Source organism: Mus caroli, unplaced genomic scaffold (genome assembly GCF_978045245.1).
Source record: "Mus caroli unplaced genomic scaffold, Mus_caroli_1 scaffold_4, whole genome shotgun sequence".
Classification (NCBI taxonomy): Eukaryota; Metazoa; Chordata; class Mammalia; order Rodentia; family Muridae; genus Mus; species Mus caroli.
Window position 1 is genome coordinate 83,920,254 of NW_028227259.1, and position 24,464 is coordinate 83,944,717.

Genomic DNA, 24,464 nt, shown 5'->3' on the forward strand with positions numbered 1-24,464 from the left:
ATCTGAACGACAAGGTGGTTTTGGAGATATGAAACATCTAAGAAACAAGAATGTCAAAGTCTGGGCGATGATGGTGAATTTTTGGAAGTGGAGAAGATCCAGGGTGACTCAGGCAGAATGAGCCAAGAGTGTGGGGGATGTACCATGACATCAGTGGGAGATTGGAGACAGTGCTAGTTGGGGAAAAATAAAGACTTAGGGTCTCATGAAACCAAATGATATTTGTACAGGCTGGCCTGCCCTAAGCAGATTGGTAATCACTTACATGAGGGAAGGTCTTCCTAATGACAAAACGTAGATGCCAAATACCCAAAGCTGAATGTCCACCCTGTCAGCTGCTTAAAGCCAAGAGACAGTGAAAAAAACTTAAAGCTACATAATCAGGATGGTTGGACCTTAGATGTCAGAGACTGCAGTGATGATGATTCCTGCAGGGCTGGTTGAGCACACACTTGGAGGGGCATGCCTTCCTTACCCACAGTTTTACAATGTAATAACTGGAACTCTTGTGTTGCCAGGTCTTCAAATCCTTTAAGACTAGCCCAAGATAGTATATTCTGTATTGTCTCCAGAGTCATAGAAATCCAGGTATTAACTCTTGTAACCACTTGTCCCATGTGACAGCCTTCTGCCTGTATTCTCTGGCTCAAAGCAAGATAAAACAGATAATTTCACCATTGGTGTATATTAGGCCTGAGGTTCAGATGTGAGGTAGAAGATAGTCTCAAACTTTAGATCATTTCAAGTATACCAATATTTTCTTCTGAAAAAATATTTAAAATAAGCACATAATGATTTGAACCTAAATTAAAGTAATAATGATTTTGAATGTGCTCTCAGTTGAAATGATTCTTAACACAGACACATATTAGACTACTTCATCCTTAAATAGCAGGAACACTCATGCACATATATAATCTAAAACAAATTTCCATTACGGATTCTTAATGGAGGCATGGGTCAGTTGCTTTTATTACAAATATGTCATTGATTCACAGACCTCAGGCACCAGGAATTGCTGGAGTCCATAGATTCACGATGTAGTTTTAGTGAAAATAAAACAGTAAAAGTCGATAACCCATTTATTATCAATGTATGCTACTATAGCACTGGGCATTTTAATGATGGGCACTGTAGTTCCAGTGGATAGAGCTGTCTTTCAGTGGCATTTATAAGTCATTACTAATGTAAAATTATCCAGCAGGCTGACTGCTTGTCTTTCACTCTTTAATGCTAAAGTGCCGCAGGTCCCCAGAGTCACAATTAATAAGAGCACTCAAAAATAACCTTAGGAATCTCCCACAGGGTGTGGTTTCCTTACAATGGAAGTTTGCCCTTGGACTCTTTGGCTCTAAATCATTGATCAGAATTTGGTATCCGGTATTTTTATTTGTTTGTTTGTGTTCCTTTATACAAATCATGGGAGAAATCTAGGATGGCTCTGGCAATTTTGTCAGAAAGAAATTCCGATTACAGGAATGAAAGTATTTATAAAACTGAGCAGGAATTCTGTGTGCTTAGCTTAATAATGCAGCAAGCAATGTATTGATTGAGACAGCTGTGTTAAGAGCATAGCAAAGGTCATTGCTACAGTGTCACAGGTTTTGAGGTTAGTAAAATATATATTTCATATTTTCTTGGATGTGTAGGGTTCATCAAACATGAGATTTTTATTTTTCTTTGACATTCTTATGTGCATATGTTGACTTATCTTCCCCCATATAGTAGCCCAGATTCCTTACTGTAAAATTTGATAACATTCTTCTCGAATGGAGGTTCAATGGAATACTACTTAAAAAACATTTGCCTGCTAAATAGCTGGGCAGTGGTGGTGCATGCCTTTAATCCCAGCACTCAGGAGGCAGAAGCAGGCAGATCTCTGAGTGCAAGGCTGCTTTGTCTATAGAGTGTCAATAAGGGTTACCCAGAGAAACCCTATCTTAAAGCAACAAAGAAACAAACAAAATAAATTGCCCAGCCACTTTCTTCATTGGAATTTTTCTACTGTGCATTTTAGGCGTAAGAAAAAAAAATGACACTTGAAATTGCCCTTTGGTAAAACACTAATGTATAATTGTTTTTGCCTTTGAGCCCCCTGTCTTTTAATAAAGAGATAAAGTTTAAGAGATTGTTTCCCATTTTTAGAGAGCTACCTACTTCTTACCCTAGTTCACTATTTCTTATCATCTAACTTCTCCTATCTGGCTATACTTATCAATTTCTCATCTATCTATAATCTATCTATCTATCTATCTATCTATCTATCTATCTATCTATCTATCATCTATCTATCTATCTATCTATCTATCTATCATCTATGTATGTATGTATGTATGTATGTATGTATGTATGTATGTATGTATCTATCTATCTATCTATCTATCTATCTATCTATCTATCTATCATTATCATTTATCTACATTCATATTTCCTGTCTTTAAAATATCTGGGCACATATCCTTGAGATTACTCAGTTGTTTTTCTCAGAATCTCTGAGGATTCCTACAATGGGTCCACTTTACTTTAAAGAGGGTTCTTATTAAGCATCTGGCAGCAATTGGCACCACTTCCTAGCCTCCCAAGAACATATCTATTGTATCCAAATCCATCTTAATGTTCCAAAACACTGCTGAACAATGGTCCTAGGACTTGAACTCTCCTTTTTTGCTCTATTGGTAAACGGGAGATTATACAACTATTGCCTTAAGAAGCAAAAGAGAACATTGTGTGTAAAATCATTTTAATGAGGATTAATGAGAATAATCCCTAGCAGAGGTATTGGTGCAGAACGAGAGCTCAGTCATACTTGAGGATTATGAATTTCATCACGTATTGTTCTTCGTAAGGGATAAATGAGAGTTTATATAATACACAGCACTGTGCTTGGCCCAGAGGAAGCACTCAGATAGGGTAGCTACTTAATTATTGCTGTCAACACCACCAATATCCCCAACCCTTGCCGCCCCCTCACCCCATCGAGTTCCAGCCTTTGTTGTCTGAGCAGTCAATGAACTAACTGATTTATTTGCAGAGAGATGAGTCAGTGCTTATGAATTGTATTTCCATCCCTGTTCATTTTTGTCTGGTGAGTCGGATGTCTTCATGTGGTTGTCCATCATCTGCCAGTAGGAGCTGCTTTTGTTTGTGGCCTTGGTGGATAGTTAAATAAAAATTAGGAAATGGAAAAGTTTAAAAATAAAAGCTTGGATTGCACCCACCATGCCACTGAGTATGATTAGGCTGAATTTGGCTCGGTCTTGTTCGCTAATCGTCCCTGAGTCTGACACATACTGGCAGTTGCTATCCCCAGCACAAATGTTCATGCTTTATAATATTTTGTACTTAGAGTGTTGACATATTTGTTATGAGTTACTTTGTTTCTTGCCAGTGCCATAAGGGGAGAAAAGTGTGACTCAAAATGTAGGAAACATGAAAATCAAGAATAAAATATTTGTACCTCTGCACCTTATTTGCTTGCATTTTTGTCAGGGTATATAGCTTGCTACCTGAAGAGGAAATGACAGGTTATTTATTCATCATGATATATATACATATATATATATATTATAATATATATTATATATTAAATATATTTATATATATATTTGTCTAGTGTCATATACATACATATACACACATTTATATACTATATATTATATAAAACAAAAATTTTACTTTGTGAGCTGGTAAAATGGCTTAGCAGAAAAATTGATCTTTCTGTACAAATCGAGAGACTTGATTTTGCTAGCTGACTCCTGGTAACCTGAGTTTGACCCATGTAGAAAGGTAACAGAGAACTGCTGAACAGAGATGCCATCCGATCTCTGCTCTTGGGTTATATGGAGGTGCCCACAACACAATACCACAAATAAAATTCTAAAAGTAATTTAGAACAATAGAATCTGACACCCGATACTCTCTGAATGCCCCCTTTTCTTTAATAAATGGCTATGTTCTCAACGAGGCAGTTCCTTTTTTGCTTTTGATCTGTAGTCATCCTCTACTGAGTCACAGGATGAGATTCTAGTAGCAACATTTCCAGGAGCACTTTCCGGACTCATTGCCTGCAAAGGAAGCCTTTCCAGTGCTGTTAGTCCCAACTTTAACCAGGCAGCATTGAGGAAACCTTCCCTACTTCCTGATTCTCCAAGAGTCTGTCATGGTACCTGAGCTAGAGCACTCCCATTAATCATGTGAGTGGAACAAAATTAATCATGTGAGTGGAACAAAGCAGACAGAGAAGCCAGGGAACAATGGTGTATTGCGCCTTTTGTCAGTTTTTAAACCCATAGTTGGTAACTCATAGGATTTATGCAATTAAGAAAAATTTCATGAGATAACTCATGTTGGCCACAATGGCTAAGAAGGCATGCTCCCTCCCTACCCCCCCCCCCCCCGCTTTGGAGAGTAATGATTAAATATTAAACACCTTCTCTGACAGAAAGAAAAGCTCAGTTCTGTTCATCTGTCATCATTTTAAAGTGCTATTTTAAAATAATTCCAAAGGCTGGATTCTAGTCCTCGTCCTACGGCCTAAGAAGGTTGTTGAGAAACAGCATGTGTTGTGGAGGAGGACAGACCTTTAATTCATCAAGATGTAACTATTCAAATTATGTCTCCTTCTTATCTCATTCCTGCTCTAGACCAGGTGCAGTAACAGGTTTCCTGATGCGTCTTATTTTCCATAGGAATAAGTGTAACTTACTTATTTAAAACAACAAACAAACAGAGCCGAAATGGGAAGTGGAGGAGAGGGGAGAGGGGAGAAGGGAGAGAGGAGAGGGGAGAGGGGAGGAGGGGGACAGGGGAGGGAAGGAGGGGGACAGGGGAGAGGAGGGGGAGAGAGAAAACATCTCTTGTTCAGTTTGACCAGCTGACTTTGTCATTTTGAATAGAAGCCATTTTTCTAGCTTTCTCTTTGATGAATATTAGCCATCATTTTAGAGATCAAGTATTCTCAGGCCATTTTCTCTTCATTATGAAACACGGTTTTCCATATCTGCCTCATAAATATTTGTAAATTACAACCAATAAATCTTAGGAAAATTTCTCAAATAAATTATTACTTTAATTCTCAATGAAATTGAGTTTGGAAGTTGTCTTTAGAAGGAAGATCAACTTCAGTCACTCCTCAATAAATTTGTTTTTATTTTGTCATATCATGTAGCTATTGTTGAATAGTTTTGTCAAACCCAGATTTTCCATCTTTATGCATAATTAAATATAATGATCCAACTCAGTAGGGTGCTTTGAAGTCATCTTAAAATGTATATATAATGATGTATTGTTTTGACACCACTGATTCTGTTATAAGAAAATTAATCTTGTTGAAGGGTCAAAAAAGTAGAACTGGAAAAAAATGTAAGTCTGTAGGAGATGGATGTATCAGTTTATGCTTAATGACTGTGATGCTTTGAATTGGAGGATCTATTAGTGGAGATTCGTTAGATTATTCTCTAAAACAGCCTTCCTCTGTAATTTCCTTGTGCTTCTGTGGATTTCTAGACTATGTATTATGAGGATTTATGATTCCAAATTCGTGACTATGAAAAGTCTAAAGCTATTTTGATCTTAGGATGGGGCTATGCAAGAATTTGCTCAGATCTCAGCATCACGGGAGATTATTAACTTATTAGGACTAGTGTCTGACAACGTGGGCAGTTTAAACACAGAATTTATTACCCTGCTGCTCTGAAAATATGAGGTGAATGTTTCTGGCGAATTCCTGCTTAAGGCTATGAAGTCTCCAGACTTCACTCTGTGGTGTCTTCTCTCTCTGTGTGTCCAAATTTTCCATTTATGAGAACAAGTGGATCACTCTAAGGATATCATTTTAACTATTATACTCCTTAAAGACCTGTTTCTAAATAAGATCTCATTTTGAGGTAAGAGGGATTAGGATTCAATATAAACATTTGCAGAATAGGATTTAACATGTGGTAGGAAAGATTGAGTTTCAAAAAAAAACTCTGAAATAGTCTTCTTTTTTTCTCCTTATCAAGAATGTATGTATATCTTTATTTACTTGCCTCTTAGTTTTATGTTCAAGTTTTTAATTTTTTTTTATATTAGAATTAAACCTGGTACTAGTACACACTAAGTGTAATGTTACTTCTGGTCTACATTTCAGCATTTATTTCTGAGTAATGTTTTTTTGTTTTGTTTTGTTTTTTTTTACTGGTCCTGGGTATTGAACCTAGGGTGCTGTGAATGCTAAGCAAGAGATCTAACTTTGAGCCTTATCAGCAGACCTAAATTTGTATCAGTATTTGTGTTTTGTGGTAAAGAACTTGAACCCATTTAGGGGAGAGAGTGGAATCTTGCCTAGTCTTAGTAGTTCTACTGCTTGTGTGAAAAGTCAAGACATAGTAGTAAAAGCTAAAATTATGAATTGAATATGACAGCTTATGTCAGGAAGTTTTTGGCAATTTGCCATTTTCGTGTAGTAATTTAGTAGTTTTCTACTATGTTTATTATCATTAACAATACATGTATACTCATTTTATTATTCCCTGTGTCTATTTTGAAGTAATATTTCAGTGTTTTTTTCTTTTGACAAAAATTAAATCTATTTGTTCTACTAAAATACAACATCCCAACCTATGCGACATGGAAGTACCCATGTTGTATCATCAATCACTTTAACTTGGACTCTGAGCTTTAAGGATGGTATTAATCACTTCCATCCTTCACTTTCCGCATTTCATGATAAGGAAATAGATTTCTAAAGCAGGAAAGAAATTACCAAGCCCTATGTAATTACTTGAAATTGCAGGACAAGAAGCTAGGTGTCATGGAATAAAAAATGGCTTTCATAAGTTTAAAGCACCCTCCAGCTGATCAGCCCTAATTTTCCAGATACAAGACTATAGGCATTGAGAAGGTAAATGGCTTGCTGAGGTTGTGAAGTTAGACAAATGGGAGACATGAAAGATTGCAATGAAAACAGATTTATTCTGTGAACATCCATGTGCACTCCATAAGGTAGGAGACCTGTGTAGGGCAGAGGACAACTTGAAGTGCTGTTTCTCTCTCGTGGGAGAGGTGGGGACTGGTGGTGGTACCTTTATTCACTAAACCAGTTCCCAATCCTGAGATGTTTGTTTAATGATGCATGCATATTAAAATCAGTTCAGTAAAGGTAAGTTCAGGGATGTTTTAGGGACTCCAGTAGACTGGACATTTGTATGTCTCTTATATCACATTTATGTTTAATCACTTGGTATGATACTAGGGAGGCTGTTGGTGAAGACCAAGGCACAGTCTAGGAGCAAAGAAATACAACTGACACCACAGTTACCCATGCTTTTATCTTAAACACTCCAGCCTCCAGAAATGGAATAATTAAATGGTTTGTTGTGAGCCAACCAGGTTACAGTAATTCTTAGCAGCCCACCAAAAGGATTCAATAAAACTATTAAGTATATGTCCAAATTTCAAACTCCTCTCACCCAAAAACAATGCTGGCTAACCTAGCAAGTTAGCAAATGAATTTGTTATACAAGTGTAGAGTAGTGGCCACAATAGGGTCTGTGTACCAAAGTCACACCTCAGTTGTCCCACTATCAGAATACCATATGGTTGTCCCTAACTAAGAAAAGCATTTTAAAGGTTAAAGAGAACTTTTTTCTTCCCACCGTCTATGAGTTCTGTCTGAGAATACTACCTCAGCAATCTAGGTCTTTTACTAAATTTACGAATGCCCATTGTACATCGGTTTCTTTCTTCCATCCTTCCTGCCTAACTGCCTTCCTTTCCTGCTTCTTCTTACTTCTTTCTGTTTTAAATTTGCTTCTGTTTATTTACTTTGTGTTTATGTATATCCGTTGGCACATGGCATGGCCCATGTATGAAAGTTCCAGGGCAGCTAGTAGGAATATGTTCTTCCTTTATCATATGAATCCCAGGGATGGAACTTAGGTTGTCAGGATTGGGAACAAATACCTTTATAGTCTCAGTTATCTCACTGTCCCCTTTTGTCCGTCTTGTTAAGGCACATAGTCAGTAATTCTGATTATCTACTTGTTGTGTGGTATTATTTCCAGTTGTGATGGTACCTTATATATTCTACATTCAAATTTCTTTTATCTTTCAACATAATAATTATGTGATGACTATATTACCTGATACCATTTACAATATGTGTATTTCTCACTGTCTAATCTTACCGATTTTCAATTTAATTTCTTTTTTGTCTAGCCCCACATAAAGTACCTGTAAGTATTTTGAGGGCTACTCCAGCTTACATACTCTATTCTTTCTCTGTTCTCCTCTAATCCTCTTACTGCAGTGATGTGAATACATAGAGCCCAATTTGAATCTTTATTATTAATGGATACACATTCTTCTTTCCTTTTCTTACTTTCTAGTGGTTCAGCATCTACTGTACAGGGCTATACACACAACCATTAGTAACTAAAAACACTAAAGGAAGTGTCATGAGATAAGTGCTTACATTTGTAGGCAAGGCTCTGAAATTTTAATTGTACTTATGTATGGAGAAGGGTAGGCATTATAATATGGTGTCTTCCTTTATCGCTCTCTCTTTTTTTTTTTCCTTGAGCCAGGATCACTGAGGCTGGCATTCACTGTCTAGACAGGCTGATCAACAACATCTCACAAACCTTCCTTTTCTACCTCCCCAGCACTAAAGTTAGAAATGTGTGACAACACACTCAGATGTTTACCTAAATCTAAAAATAAACACTCAGGTTCTCATGCTTGAGTGGCAAGCACGATACCCACAGAGCTTACTCTCCAGCCCTCTATAAATGTTTTATATTCACTGAAAAGCCTAGCAGTATATAAAGGACCTGGATGAATGTTGCTGGCTGACCGCTATATTTTGTTACTATGCTTTAGAATTGATTTAATTCCTTAGAGGGAGGTCCAAATTAGTAGCCTCATTTAATCTACCACTACTTACATAAAGTTTGCAAAAGTTGCTAAAGCTTTTTAATAGCTTTTGGACAGGAATCATAACATTCATATTCATTACATTCATATTCATCTCCCAGAGAATAAAGCTCATTTCTTGGCATATAATAAAACTCAACAGCTGTTTTTCAAATGAATGGTTGAGTAGATAGATAAATAAATTGTATTAGCTTACAAATAATAAGAGGTTCACATCAGATAATATTTTTTTTCCAAAATGAACTGTTTATGTGTTTTTGAAGATTTTAATAACATTGGTTAAGAGAGTGTTTGAAAACTCTGTTGGCTTCTTTTAAATCTCTTTCTTGGCAAAATTTGCCTTAATAGATTTAGTGTTAAGGAAAACAAGCCCATAAAACATACAAAACACTATAATCATGCAATTTATCACTTTTAAACATGTGGATATTATTCCAGTGTGTTTACAGTGCCTGTGCAGAAAGCTTACAAGCAATCTCCAAGTACTGAAGAAACTTTACCACGCGTAAATACTCTGTGGGCATTTACTGTCTTTCTGCGTCATTTTGTGCTTCATTGAAAACCACAATTTGCACTGCTTTCCACGTTATTTTATTTGGCTCTGTGAACCAGTTTATTGAAGAATACACTATTAGATTTAAAAGTTAAAACTCAGGATACTCACATATGGGAAGAAAAGAAACTCATTATTGTATGCATGTAAATTTTTAAAAGAATAATTTATGAGACAATCATAAAATAAGAAAATGACTATGGTAGAATCTATTGTTCAATTAATCTCGGTTGAAAAAACACATTTCTCAATCCTTAAACTTAAAGTATATCTCTTTGATTAGTGGTTTGTGTGGCAATGTAACATCTCAAAATACTATAAATTATATAACAGCAACTCATGATTAAAATAAACCCATGTTATTTATGTAACAATTTGCTTTTCCCATGAATAATACTGAATTGTTTTGTGTCATATGAAAGTAAATGCCTTAGAGATTTATAATTATTCCAGATGTAGATGTTCCATGTGGTTGCACTCCATTGTGTGATCTGGCTGGCCTCACTTGAGACCACCCGAATTACAAATTTTTGTATGTTGGATTATGAAGGCTCATCTTTCATCAAAAAATTCAGTGGATTTTTCATGCCAACTGTTTAGGGAATTTCTGAAATAAACTGTGGTTCAATTTATCCACACACAATTATTTATCAGTGAGTGTGTTTGTGTGTAAGTGTGCATGCACACACTTGTTTGTGTGTGTGTGTGTGTGTGTGTGTGTATTATGTGTTATACATTGTGTTGTTTATTATGTATTTGTTTTGGGTATGTACAGAAGTGTGTATCAGTACATATGTATATGTTTGCATGTTGAAGGTAGGGATTGAGGCTACACATCCTCCTAGAGCTCAGTACACATCATTATTTGAGATTAGGTGTTCTTGTGAATGTCATTTCATCTAAGCTAGGTGGCTCTTGAACTTCAGGGACCCATTAATGACTGTTTCCTCCATGGCTGACTGCTGTTATAAAAGTGTTTCAGTTCTTGGCTTTTATTTGGATTATGGGGATCCAAAATCAGGTCTGGTCCTCGTGGTGTGCATTGGATTTCTTACATACTAAGCCATAAAATGGGCTTCAGCGTTGTAAAGTATAATAGGTTGTGCTAATATGCAGCAGGTTCTGTTTTGTATTTGGAAAATCAAAACCTACCTAAGATAATGTAGCTATTGTTTAAAACTTATTCAAAGTAAAGACAATATGTGTCTTAATTTTAATTATTACTACCTGAGAAAAGGTAAACCTATACAAAATAATAGTATACATATATATATATATACATATATATAATGATACTAAATTAATTAAGAGAACAGATGAAAAATTAATAAGTACATGCATATAATTACATTATTATAGAAAATCTATTAAATTAGAATATAATAAGCCCAGAATTTTAATTTTGAAATAAAGCTTACCAGATGCCATCAGAATTTAGTTTAAATGTTGTGAGGAATGAAATTTAAGTGAAATCTTTTATTACAAATAGTCAGACATAAATCAGAGAGCAGAGGGAAATACATCAATATTAAATGAGAATCTTGGGAATCCTGGAGGACCACCAGAAGTCTGCAGAAAGAAAAATTCAACTCATAGAAAAGTGTAATCTGGTAGCAAGGTGCATCAAAGTAGGAAATCATCCAAAATTCATTGATTTTGACTATTGATTATGCTTCTTTGAGTAACAGTACAATTTGAGGAATAATTTTTATTATTATTATTATTATTATTATAGAAAATGATCATATCCAAAAATGATAACCTGGGGCTGACTAAAATTGTAACTATGACTATCATGGAAGAGTATAGTAACAGCTCAGTCTACTCATGATAAAACTCCATATACTCTTATCCATCACTACTGTAATGCAACAACTTACTATTTTTACAGAGGTTTAGTGAGATTGGGCTCCTCCACATAGCTTTCAACTCTCCTCCTCCCTGCCTTCACCTTCCTAATCCATGTTATAGTTACTTATTTGTTTATTTATTTATTTATTTATTTATTTATTTATTTAGTTAGTTATTAGTTAGTTAGGTTTTTCTGAGGCAGGGTTTCTCTGTGTATCCCTGGTTATCCTGGAATTCTTTCTGTAGACCAGGCTGGCCTTAGCCTCACAGACACCTGAGTATATCTGCCTCCCAAGTGCAGGCATTAAAGGTATGTGCTTATGTATCTTTTTTTTAATAACTGTTTTTTCAGGAATATTTCTTATATTTTATCTGGATTACATCACAGATCTCAAAATTTTACCAATAATCAGTTGACACTTTTGAATACTTCTGTTTGCATATTCTTGTAACACAAAGTAGTGACTTTGAAGTCGGCAAAGGAATTTCTCTCGGTATTCTTGGTATGTACCCCAGACGGCCATTGCAGGTTTAATTATCCTTTCTACCCTGCTGGTAACAGCATAATGATTCAGTGTCTGTTTTTAATGTTCTCACATTCCTGTGCTCTGAGTTTTAGGAAGACTTGGTGCACGCTCTCATTTTGATCGACACTGTCAAAAGATGCTTCATCATAATTATTTTAAACAATCTTTTGGACAACTCTGCCTTTTTGGGTAAGCCAGAGACACACATGAGGTTCAGCTCAGCTACTTCTGATATATAAACTGCTAGTTTGTCTTAGGATATTGCCTTTTGGTCTATAGCACTCAGGGAGAATCACTGAACTTCCCCTTCATTCTGACTATTTATTGCTGATCTTTACATTCAAGGCATACTTTCTTAGCGCTTGAAAGCCAAATAGTAAGTATTCAAAACTTCCATTGTCCAATTCCTTCTATGATGTGTTAGAATTGGTTTCATATTAATTGTGATTATTCCTTAATTTGATATTTTAATAAGCTATTGCTTAGTGTTTCAAAAACTTGATTTTTCTTGATCTTTATACTTTTATGTTATATTATATCCTAGTCTATGTCATTAAAGTTTTTGAATTATATTCTGAGCCTGATTTTATGGCCCTCTCTGACTACCTTCTCACTTATATTCTCTGTATTCTACCAGGAATGCTGTATAAAGTAGTGTCCATGTATACTGTTCGTCTATGGGCCATGGCAAATTTAATTCAGTGGAGATGTAGCTTATGTTCATTACTGTATTCCCCGTAAAGATGTTTGCAGAGTTCACAGAGCAAGTTCCTTGTCTTGGCTCAAGGAGATGAAGAATGTCTCATTTCTTGTTTTTTTTTTTTTTTTCTTTTCTTTTTTTGTTTTTTGTTTTTGTTTTTGTTTTTCGAGACAGGGTTTCTCTGTATAGCCTTGGCTGTCCTGGAACTCACTCTGTAGACCAGACTGGCCTCAGAAGTCTGCCTGCCTCTGCCTCTCAAGTGCTGGGATTAAAGGTGTGCACCACTGTGTTCTCAGTCCCAGGACCATGTTTTCTTTCTTGCATCTAAGTTTTCTACATCCCGTCATTTGCTCCTAAACTGATTTTTATTAATCATGGAAGCTCCTCCCCCTTTTGAGACCTGATCCACCCATATGAAGTTTAATCACTTTCTTAATTTAATGTTGCAACCCTTCAGGTACTGCAGACTGTTCAGCCCCTGTTCTATGCAAGACTACCCGAGGCCTGAGGGTGGGAAGGGGGTTTTAGACAACATCCATCTCTTATGTTTCAAGTGGCCCCATTTGTGTGTGATCACTGCACATGTATAACAAGCATGGAATGTTTTCTTTAAAGTTTCTTTTAAAGGATATAATCATTTTCCTGAGTTCTTGTTTATCATTAATTATAATTCCTAATTATTAAGGACACGCTGAGCATCCACATTGGAGTTTTTAACATTTAGATGATTGGGAAAATTATGATAATGTGAAAATTGATACAGTTTGGGACATTTTCTTGTAAATTTAATTAGCAGAAAATGAAGAATAAAATTTAGTAATTGGTCAAAAATTATAACAACTACGTGTGAACTCACTTATTCAAGTACTTGCTACATGTGAAATAGCCATGTTGAAGTCCACAGCTGTGTGTGTGTGTGTGTGTGTATGTGTGTGCGTGCATGCGCAATATATATTGCTTTTGTTTTTTTACTACAAAACTTAATGGCCTTTTTCTTCTTATTTCTGTTGTCAATCTTAATCGGCTAGGTATTTCATTTAACTGAGTGCTGAAAAATCATTAATATTACTCTTTCTTGAAGTTCTCTTGCTGAAATTCAGGGTATTGCAATAGTGTTAGTAGATGCACCTTTAAAGGGGATGTGGAGTTGATATTTTCTTGGGCTTCCAATAATAACGTTCACTAATGATCATTTTGGACTGGATATTTCAGACACATTTTTTATTGATTAAATCAATGTGTTGGCGTGTATCAATGGCACAGAGAAGACAGACATATTTAAGAAAATTGCGTCAAAGGATCCATTAAAGGATGAAAATTGATATCTGCTTGATGCAAATATTTCAGTGATGAAGTATTTCCAAAACCATTGCCAAAGGAATAGAAACATGTAACTGTTAGCACCATATCCCCATCTCTGATTAAGAAACACATTAAATAGTCTTTAGTCTGCTTGTACAAGTAGTTAATTAACTTACTCTTCAGAATCGACTGGATGTGAATCATTTTTATCTTTTAATTTTCAAAAGATCATTTTTCCTTATAATCACTGGGATGTTAAAAAGAGATCTCTTTTATCATCTACTCAAAATTCAATGCTGTTTACATATATATTATATATAGTACACATTGTATCTATTGAGCTAATGTTTTTTTCTAATCAAAGGGATAGCAATATTAGATCATCTGCATGGACTATTTGCAATAGCTTTCTTTCATTTAGGTGATAATTGCTCAGTATCCAAAGTTTCAATGTCAATTTTAGATATTCCTTCAGGCTGAGCTCTGAGTTTTGCTCTGTAGCTTCAAACTCAATCTATTAAAACCAATGTAATTCATTCTTTGATAATTTCTGTGCATTAGGAATCTGGGAATAGTTTCATTATATGCATCTGTTGCAGTTAAACAAAGGCAGTCTGTGGGTAGTGGGGCTTCCAGCCTTCCTCACTGACTCCTCACATGGAAGTACCAGTGGCTGTCAGCAGGGGGCCTCAGTTCCTCAGGCCCTTCCTCCATTATTGGCCTGCCTGAGTTCCATTAATATTTGGGCTGAAATTGCTTTGTGATTTCATTGAGCTACTCTGGGAAAGTCTGCAGTCTTTGCTCCACACCATATGCATCAGAGTGAGTCACATAGACAAGGAAAAAGGCGGTTAGAGTGGAAGAGTAGCAAGACTCATAGGCATATTAAAAACTGAATAACTCTGTTTAAAAGCAATAGCACAGCCTGTACTCTCTACCCAGGTTATCTTATCTACAGCTCTGACCTTTTAAAGGTCTCTGTATGTTCAGCTCCTACAAGAGTTGGCTCACAGCAGCATATATCAACCCATCTGTCTATGCCAGGGACCTGGTTCCCATCCTTGTTTCTCTGTCTCTTACCTTGTGAGCTTAACCATCAAATCTTATGGCTGCTTTATTCTTTACCCTAGACCCGATATGTTCTCTATTGTTACTGCCTTAAAGGAATGGCCTTTTTTTTTCATTTAACTAATACAAGTTAGCCTTCTATTCTGTTTCTTCTACATTCTTATGAAAGAAATTGCTTGGCAGAATTATTATTTTTAAAATACATAAACAACATGTAACAGAGGGGGTGAACAATGTGGACTGTTCTGTTCTTTTTTTTTCCAGTTATAACAAATAGCATAGGATGCAGATACTATCTCTGTTTTATGGACATTTGTGTATAACCATTTTTTAAAATGATATCATTGCCCATGAAGAAGAAATGACGTATATTCACCTCTCTTGTAACTATTTAAGGTCCCATCGTTCACTGTCCCAACAAGTGGTTTAGTTCACATAGTCTACACAATCCTGGAATAGACAGTACCCCCTTTGTTGGGTCTGTCGAGTGACTAAGTATCAGATTTCTTCAAAGGGTCAGTGCCCACTGATAACTCCAACCTTGCTGCTCTATCTCTGGTCTCTGACTCAGCAGTCCACTCCTGTGCTGCTTACGTATTACTGTGGTTCTATTCTGTGTACTCTCCTGAAATCTAGACATATGATCCAACAATTGTGCACATACAGGTATTATTCTGACATCTTGCACTCAGTGTGTGTAAAGCAGAACTACTTATATTACTTTATGTTGTATCCTCAACTAAGTAACTCGTTGCTGCTCTTTTAATCTGTTTGGTTTTTACATCTTATTGGTGACCTTCTCTTAACCACCATCTAGGCCCTATGTAGTACTTCTCTCTTTGAAAGTCTCATGTTTGTACTGTAGAATTAACCTGGAGAGTTTCTAATTCCTAATTGGAATGCAGGAGAAAATATCTAAGCCCTGTTTGGTCACTAGCTTCCAGCCTCCTTTCTCTCTATATGTAGTTATTAAAAACACGGGTCCCTTAAAGCATATAACAGCAGGCGTCATTGATCAGGTCTGATGATAGTGGAGAGAATCCAAAGAGGAAACCACAAAAACTAGAGGTTTGTAATAAACGAATGCCTAAAGGTTCTAAAATATAAGAAAAATTATGAAAATGACTTAATTATCTTATCATTAAACCTTTTAAAGAAAATTTTTTTTAATTAGATGCATATTTGGCATGGAACTGGGGCACATTCTGAGACTCTGGTCTCTCTCTCTCTCTCTCTCTCTCTCTCTCTCTCTCTCTCTCTCTCTCTCTCTCTCTCCCTTCACACACACACAAACACACACACACTACATATACCAGTGTGTTCATGTGCATTTGTGTGAGTGGGCGGGTATATTTAAATCTAAAAGAGAAGAAAAATAAAAACTTTAAGAGCAGCCCTCATGGAACTGGAAGCACAATGCAGCAGTACTTTTTTTTATTATTACATATTTTCCTCAATTACATTTCCAATGCTATCCCAAAAGTCCCCCCCCCACTTCCCTACCCACCCACTCCCATTTTTTTGGCCCTGGGGTTCCCCTATACTGGGGCATATAAAGTTTGCATGTCCAATGGGCCTCTCTTTCCAGTGATGGCCGACTAGGCCATCTTTTGATACATATGCAGCTAGAGTCAAGAGCTCTGGGGTACTGGTTAGTTCATAATGTTGCACCTATAGGGTTGCAGATCTCTTTAGCTCCTTGGATACTTTCTCTAGCTCCTCCATTGGGGGCCCTGTGATCCATCCAATAGCTGACTGTGAGCATCCACTTCTGTGTTTGCTAGGCCCCGGCCTAGTCTCACAAGAGACAGCTATATCAGGGTCCTTGCAGCAAACACTTGCTAGTGTATGCAATGCTGTCATTGTTTGGAGGCTAATTATGGGATGGATCCCTGGATATGTCAGTCTCTAGATGGTCCATCCTTTGGTCTCAGCTCCAAACTTTGTCTCTGCAACTCCTTCCATGGCTGATTGTTTCCAATTGTAAGAAGGGGTAAAGTGTCCACACTTTGGTCTTCGTTCTTCTTCAGTTTCATGTGTTTTACAAATTGTATCTTATATCTCGCTATACTAAGTTTCTGGGCTAATATCCACTTATCAGTGAGTACATATCACTTGAGTTCTTTTGTGATTACTTTTTAAAAAACAGTCTTTATGTCATATTTGTTTGTGAAGACTTTTAGCATTACTGTAAGAAGCAGTTTGAATAGCTAAGTGGGTAATGTTGTAGTCTCCAGAAGTGTATTAATTCAAAACACACACACATGGTGTGTGGAGTGAAGTTTGTCATTGGGTTACTAAATGGGTGAATTTTATTTTAAAAGGAATAATGTTTTCACAGTTGGAAGTTGGAACTTTATATAAAATATCACTTGCGTTTTGGTGTGTGTGTGTGTGTGTGTGTGTGTTTGTAGGGTATAGGTATGTTTATGTACAAATGTGGGGGGGGCGCGAAAGAATGAAGGAGAGATGAGGGAGGGGTTAAGAGAGAAAGGGAGAGAGAGCCATCTTTGCAGTTCCAAAATAGATTCATGAAAAATTTAGTCCTTCACATTTTATTTGACTGCATCTGACTAGTGTTTGGATCTTAATGATATTTTTGACAGCGACAACCCAGATTAAAGCTATGTCAATGTTTTGACAAAATTGACTGATGAGTTTAATCAGCCAAATTGTCCACTTAGTCCAACACGATCTCTGTCAGTGTGGATTGCTTATGTGTTCCCTCTTTGTTAAATTAACTTGATTCCAACCTAACTGCCTACATCAGCATCATATAGCCAGATAAATACGGCATTCAGATGAGTTACAAACTAATTCTTCTTAAATAGCTAAAGCAAGGTTCAGGTATAACTTGTCTTTTAACGAATGTTCAAGATCTGTTTTAAGGCATTCTGCAACTTCTGTGTTTAAATAAATTCTCTGAAAACAACACCACCCATATGATCTCATTTAAGAGAGAAAAATCTTGAAACTGGATTCATGAAATGAAGCCTTTTTTATCATACATTCACTCACTTCTTTACTTTCAAATTCAAATAAGAAAAAAATGCCTTTATTCATGAGGATAGTATCTTAATATTAGAGAAATATGAATATTTGGGCAGCTATATGAATTCCTGGATGGTAAACAGGATGTCTTAATCTAGGAACAGTAGATACTGAATTTCTCCTTTGTGACAATACCCTGACAAAATGTTGACTCAAAACAAAGTAAGAAAATAACACTATAGTCAAACTCGGGGTGATAACATGAAAAGAATCATGATGTCTGTGGTCAGTGTTTAAACTGGGCTACATTCGTGTGTGTGTGTGTGTGTAAGAGAAGGAAAATAGAACAGAACTGATATATCTGGTATGTTGAAAGGCGGGCATTCTAGAATCAAATGTACAATGCAGGCAAAAGTACTTTTTTATTTTTTAAAAAAATTAAATTTATTTTTAATTATGTGTAAATATACATCCCTGCATTCAGGGTACATATGCTCAAGTGGAGATGGACAAAGCAGCCAAAAGAGGGTATCAGGTCCTCAGGATCTGGCATTACAGTTGGTTAAAAGCCCTCTGATGTGGGAGCTGGGGATTAGACTTGGACTCTCTAGGAGAGTAGCCTGTGAGCTTGACCTCTGTCTCAGCCCTCCGACGCCAGCCAGAAGTACTTTAAGTGATCTGCTCAGAAGGTTTAAAAGGAGCCTATGATCCAAACAGAAATAAGACAAAATTTATGTCATTCTCAAATTTAAAATCATAGACGTTTTCAAAGAAATCACTATTTCTAAAGATAAAATGGTCATCCCTTTCTGCTTCTTTTGCTTCTACATTTCACATCTCTGCTTCTCCTCATTTTCTTCCACATTTCATGCTTAGAAAAATGAACAACAACAAAAAATCCACATATTATAAATACTTATTTTATGGATGGACACATTAGAGAATTAACCAACTGTGCAAATTTAATGTGTCCCTTACATAAAAATATTTAAAAATCTACTTATTTCACAGTTGGAAAATACTTCAACTATAATTTCAATGATATGTTTTAAGGGAAACTTGGCTAGTTTTATGGCATTTAAACATTTGACTTTCTTCCAGTGATGTATTGGCAAGGGAAGGGAGACGTTAATATCGACATAAAAAGTTAGATATCCTCAGTAGCAAAATTAAGTCTACATGTGTACCAATAATTTAAAATGTGAGAACCAGAACAGTCCCTTTTGACGACCATAGAGGATAGACACGGGTTTTTCTTACTATTACAAGATTTTTTACAACAAAACATAGCTTGTACAAAGGTAGGCAAATAATTCACAAAAAAGATATTCAATTAAAATAAACACATGATGCCATTGCTTATGTATCAATTTGGCTAAATGTGGACACATTGATTATGTTTAATTTTGAAATTCAATTCACCAAGTAATTTAATTTGAAAATTGATTACATTTAATTTTAATGTGGTATTGGTTAACTATATATTTTTGTTATTTTTAAAAAAACAGTTACCTACATTTGACATGCATCTCCTGAAAACATCAATCTCATTAAAAAAAAAAAAAGAATACCTTTTTGGCACTCTAAGAACAAAATAAATGGTAGCTTAGACATTTAAGAAGTTATTGTTATACTTAGATGGGGAGGGTGTCATTTGTTATTACTGGAAAGAGAAATATCCCATATCAAGTTATATTTCCTAGGCGTTTTAGCCCATGTTCTAGTTAACGCAGGCACTGGAAAAGCAAAAGTGTGTAATGTCCTTGGGTGTCCAGTGATGACGGTATCTTTTTTGCCTCTTCCTGTAGCTTTCAGCCGCGCCCCAATTCCCATGGCAGTTGTCCGCAGAGAGCTCTCCTGTGAGAGCTACCCCATTGAGCTCCGTTGTCCGGGCACAGACGTCATCATGATCGAGAGCGCCAACTACGGGAGGACCGATGACAAGATCTGTGACTCGGACCCTGCTCAGATGGAGAACATTCGGTGTTATCTGCCAGATGCCTATAAGATTATGTCTCAAAGGTACGATGCGCCCAGACCTCTTCCTTTCACGAGTATCAAAAGTCAGTGTAAATTTGCTTGATAGACAATGTGAATAAGATTTTTGAAGGTGGTGTTTGTTTTAGAAGAACTCAACAGAACCACTGTAGATCACCCTCTGTATGACCAGAGTAGTGGTGCTACCATCCGCACCATGGGGCTTGAACAACGGAAAACTCATTAGCATTATTAGTAAGTTTAATTTTACAGTCTTCCTAGTGTTGTATACTGATAGTGTTCTTTAAATATGGATTGGTTATAAGAGACAAAATTTGCTAAGTCAGAATTTTCTCTTAAATGTAAAGTGTGGAAATAGACTTAAGAATTAGAAATACAAATAATATAGAAAACCAAAAGCCACATTAGGGGCCAGTGATTAAGAGCAGTTGATGCTCTAAGAGAAAACCCAAGTTTTGTTCCAAGGACTGGCATGGAAACCAAATATCAACTACTGTTTTTAACTACAGTTTTAGGGGTTCTGACCCCCTCTTCTGGCCTCCATTGGCACCTGAACGCCTGTGGTGCAATGCAGAAAGGCCAATGCACATACACACATAGATAAAAATAAAATAAATCAATATGTAATCTATATAATCATCAATCAGAACACAGTAATATGTAATTGATAAAGAATGATTTTACCAGCCAGGCAGTGGTGGTGCACACCTTTAATCCCAGCACTTGGGAGGCAGACACAGAAAGATTTCTGAGTTCGAGGTCAGCCTCGTCTACAAATTAAGTTCCAGGACAGACAGGGCTATACAGAGAAACTCTGTCTCGAAAAGACCAAAAAATAAAAAAATTATTTTACCTTGGAAATATGAAGAAAACCCTAATTTGCAGTATAATATATGAAATGGATTTAATACGATTAGCTAAAGGGGACTTTCAGGATAACATTTGAAATGTAAATGAAGAAAATATCTAATAAAAATTTTAAAAATTATGATTAGCTAAACCATTACCATGTCAAAATATAAAAACTAAGTCACCATGTAATTTCATGAGCTAAGAAAAACTGTTTGATTCTAAGAAGACAGGTCTATAATATCTATACCAAAGATTTAAGATTTGTCATAATAAAAGTTCCTTACATGTTTATTATTACAGAGTAACTTAGGCTAAAGCTGGTGTTGAAGAAACATAAGATATTGAAAGTAAGGATCCATTTGATAAAAGTTGGATAATTCTTTACTTGTGTATACATATGTGTATATATACATCATATATCTCTATATATGCTTATAACAGGGACAGAGGGAAAGAAAAGAAACATACATTAAACATTTGTTCCCTATTATAATCATTTCTTGGAAATAGCTTTCCACTTTACATAACTTCATACGTCTTATTTTATCGATGTTATTAGTAATTAAGAAATTCATCAATAAGTGATGAATTTACTGAATGCCTATCATAATTGAATAGCTGTGCCTTTTCATAAGTAATTTTATTCAGTCACAATTTATTATTATGGCATTATTACAGGATTATTAAATATGAGGAGAAATTATAACTCAGAGAAAATTAAATAACTTCACTAAACGCAAGTGCAATGCAGTGCACACGGGTCTGGACCTAATCTCCAGAGTGAAAGAAGTAACCGATACAAAAGAGTTTGTATCTCCGCTATGCTGCCTATGAAGCCCATATTTACATTAGCTATTTCTCTTCTTTTAAAGTATTTTATTATTGTGAACATACAATATGCAGGAAATACACACACGTCATGATAGATGCACAGCACTTAGGGGACAATTTTTATGGAGTTGGTTCTCTCCTTCCAGGTAAAGATGGATTCATGGATTAAATTAAATCTCTAGCCTGGTAAGGCAAGTATCTTTATGAATTGAACATCCTCACTGGCCTTAATTTATTCCTTAAGGTTTAAATTGTTTCATATGTTTATGTGTGGTTAATAGACTATTAGAGTCAATATCCTTAGGTTAACACTGGACTTGTAATTTATTAATATAAACCATAACACATATGTCTGATGAACACGTCATTTGAAGGATGCTGGAGGGACAATTCACTTTGCATGTACTGTGGACTTTGGTTTGTCTGGTGATAATAGAGTAACAGGTTAAAGCTGGTGTTAAAGAAACATAAGATATTGAAAGTAAGGATCCATTTGATAAAGGTTGGATAATTCTTTACTTGTGTGTCTTCGTTATTGCAAAATTGCCAAGGGTCCATCTAGTCTAAACTGTTATAAAAAGATTTTAGTATTTTTTCCATGTTGGTATAATGTTTACTCTGGGAAGGTTTGCTATAAGTGGCATGCTAGCTAAATAGTTAATTGTTTCAGTTGGGTAATCAAACTAAGATAGTATCCGTTCTGTAATAGGTGTAGTTTTTCTTAGGTAGCACTGTTTTTCAGGGGTTAGGGAGTAATTGAGGTATAGCAAAAGCTTGAACTTCATTAATTTTGTTCTATAGATGACGTTCCTTAAAACTGTTTTATAGTCCATTCATTAACACCATTCCAAAATAATCCATAATTGTGTATCACAAACATTACTAATAATGGACCATTTCAATATGCTGAAGTATCTAGGCTGCATACCCATAGTGACACATCTGCAGTCGAACCTGCCTTCCACACTAACAAAATCCTTTGAGTAAATACTCCTGGTAAGTTCTTAATGGAGACTTTTCAAGTAGGCTGAAATAACCGTGGTTATTTGTCTTTGGACTGTTAGGTGTAGTGCAATTTTAGTTTCCAAAATAAATACTTTGATCCTTACAGAGAGAATTTGGGACTCTGTTGTCAGATGGCCAAGGCTACCCAACTTTTTTATAATGAATTCTTATGATGTCATGTCAACCACATTAAATAATGGAAATAAGGACCAAGTATGACATTGGAAATACTAATAACATAGATATGCTAATCAGATGAATATATTAAAAATGAAATAAAAATGAAAAGTGCCTTCTGAAGTGTATATTAGATAAATGGATTTTTGTTGTCAAATTTAAGCTTTTAAAAAGATTGTCTCAGGGTATAAATATTAAGTATGTCTTGAGGGAGGATTACTACGAAGTATGAAAGTTATTATTACTATATCATTGCATAAACTTGTGAAAAAGCCTTTCTAACTTGTTCACTTAAATCTCAAAACTTAGACAGATGAGACAGATACACATAAAATACACTTTGTGTTAAATTTGGACAAGTTACATAAACTAAAGTATGAACTAACTTTTAAGTATGAAAAATGTGTGCATTGAAATAAAGGAGATGTGATAGCAGATATTTTCATTTGTCTGCAGTAAAACAGTCCACTCTGGTAACCTTTTGAGAAATGCCATTTTGCTCACAGACCTTAGAATTGCGCATACTTGAGGCTGGAATGGCTTTGGTCCCTTTGTTTGATTTGGGGTGCGTGCACACACACACACACACACACACACACACACACACACACACACACACACACAGACGATCAAATTACACCTACACTTCCCAAATCTAAATGATCTCATGCCATTGTTTCCATCTGGACAGCCTTCTTAACATTTCATGTTTATTGTCCTATTTTTTTTTACGTACTAAAAGATTAACTCAAATGATAGAGTATATTTATCCTTCTGAAACTGCACATCCTTCTTATTGTGTGTGTACACCAGGTAGTCTAAATTATTACATAGCTGGTTCTCTTTGTCTAATTGTATGCGTTGAGAATGCCAAATTACTGTTTTTATCCAGGAACCAACTTAGTGTCCTACTGCTTTCTGATTTAGTCATGTTCATTAACAACTCTCTCAAAATTGATATTTACATGGCTTCTATTCTTTTTGAATTGTGTTTGTAAATTCTAGCGATGTTTTAGACGAAATACTTGACAAAGTTTTGGGATCCTCGTGTAAAAGTAACCTTTAGCAACTGCATAAATTCAGGAAGTCTCTTTGTGGACGGCAGGTGGAGTTCAGCGTTGTTTTCAGCTATTAACTGTGAAATCTGAGTCACCAATTCAGCCAGCTCTTGAATGTAATCAAATGGTGTTTTCTATGACAGGGGAGTCAGGTTTGATGAATAAATAAGCCAGGTATGGTTCCTGAACATAAAGCATCTTGGACAGAGAAAATGTAGCCAAGAGGATTGTTGTAGCCAACAATCCTCTTGACTACATTTATTCTTTACTCCTTTACATTTATTGAGGAAATCAAAAAAAGAAAAAAGAAAAGAAAAAGAAAGTTTCATTCTTGTAGGTATTATCAGAGAGCCTGTTGGGCTGGAAGGTGCTAACATTGGCTCAATTACATACAGTCTGTGTAAGTGGAAGGACATGGGGAAGGCACAGGCAGAGTAGCCTCCTTCCTTTGTCTTCTCCTACTGCAGCTATTAAACATACTGGTGTTCTGTTGAGGATGTCCTCCCGTTTCATGTGGCCCAGTCCTCTCCAAATATGTCAGTGCTTAGACCCAAACTCTTCTCTTTCAAACCTCTGCTTACCCATCGGATACACATGCCGTCAGGATACCACAGAAAGACTAGATGATACAACAC

General features: G+C 35.9%; 1 protein-coding gene across 31 annotated transcripts in view; it reads left to right on the forward strand.

The window, feature by feature from the left end:
* The window catches only part of Adgrl3 (adhesion G protein-coupled receptor L3), a 778,447-nt gene that overhangs the window by 339,168 nt on the left and 414,815 nt on the right, over positions 1-24,464 (forward strand). For all 31 annotated transcript variants that reach the window (XM_085836782.1, XM_085836789.1, XM_085836791.1 and 28 more), the window contains one exon: positions 19,717-19,930. In XM_085836782.1, the coding sequence (XP_085692908.1) occupies positions 19,717-19,930 (214 nt within the window). The remainder of the gene's footprint in view (positions 1-19,716; positions 19,931-24,464) is intronic.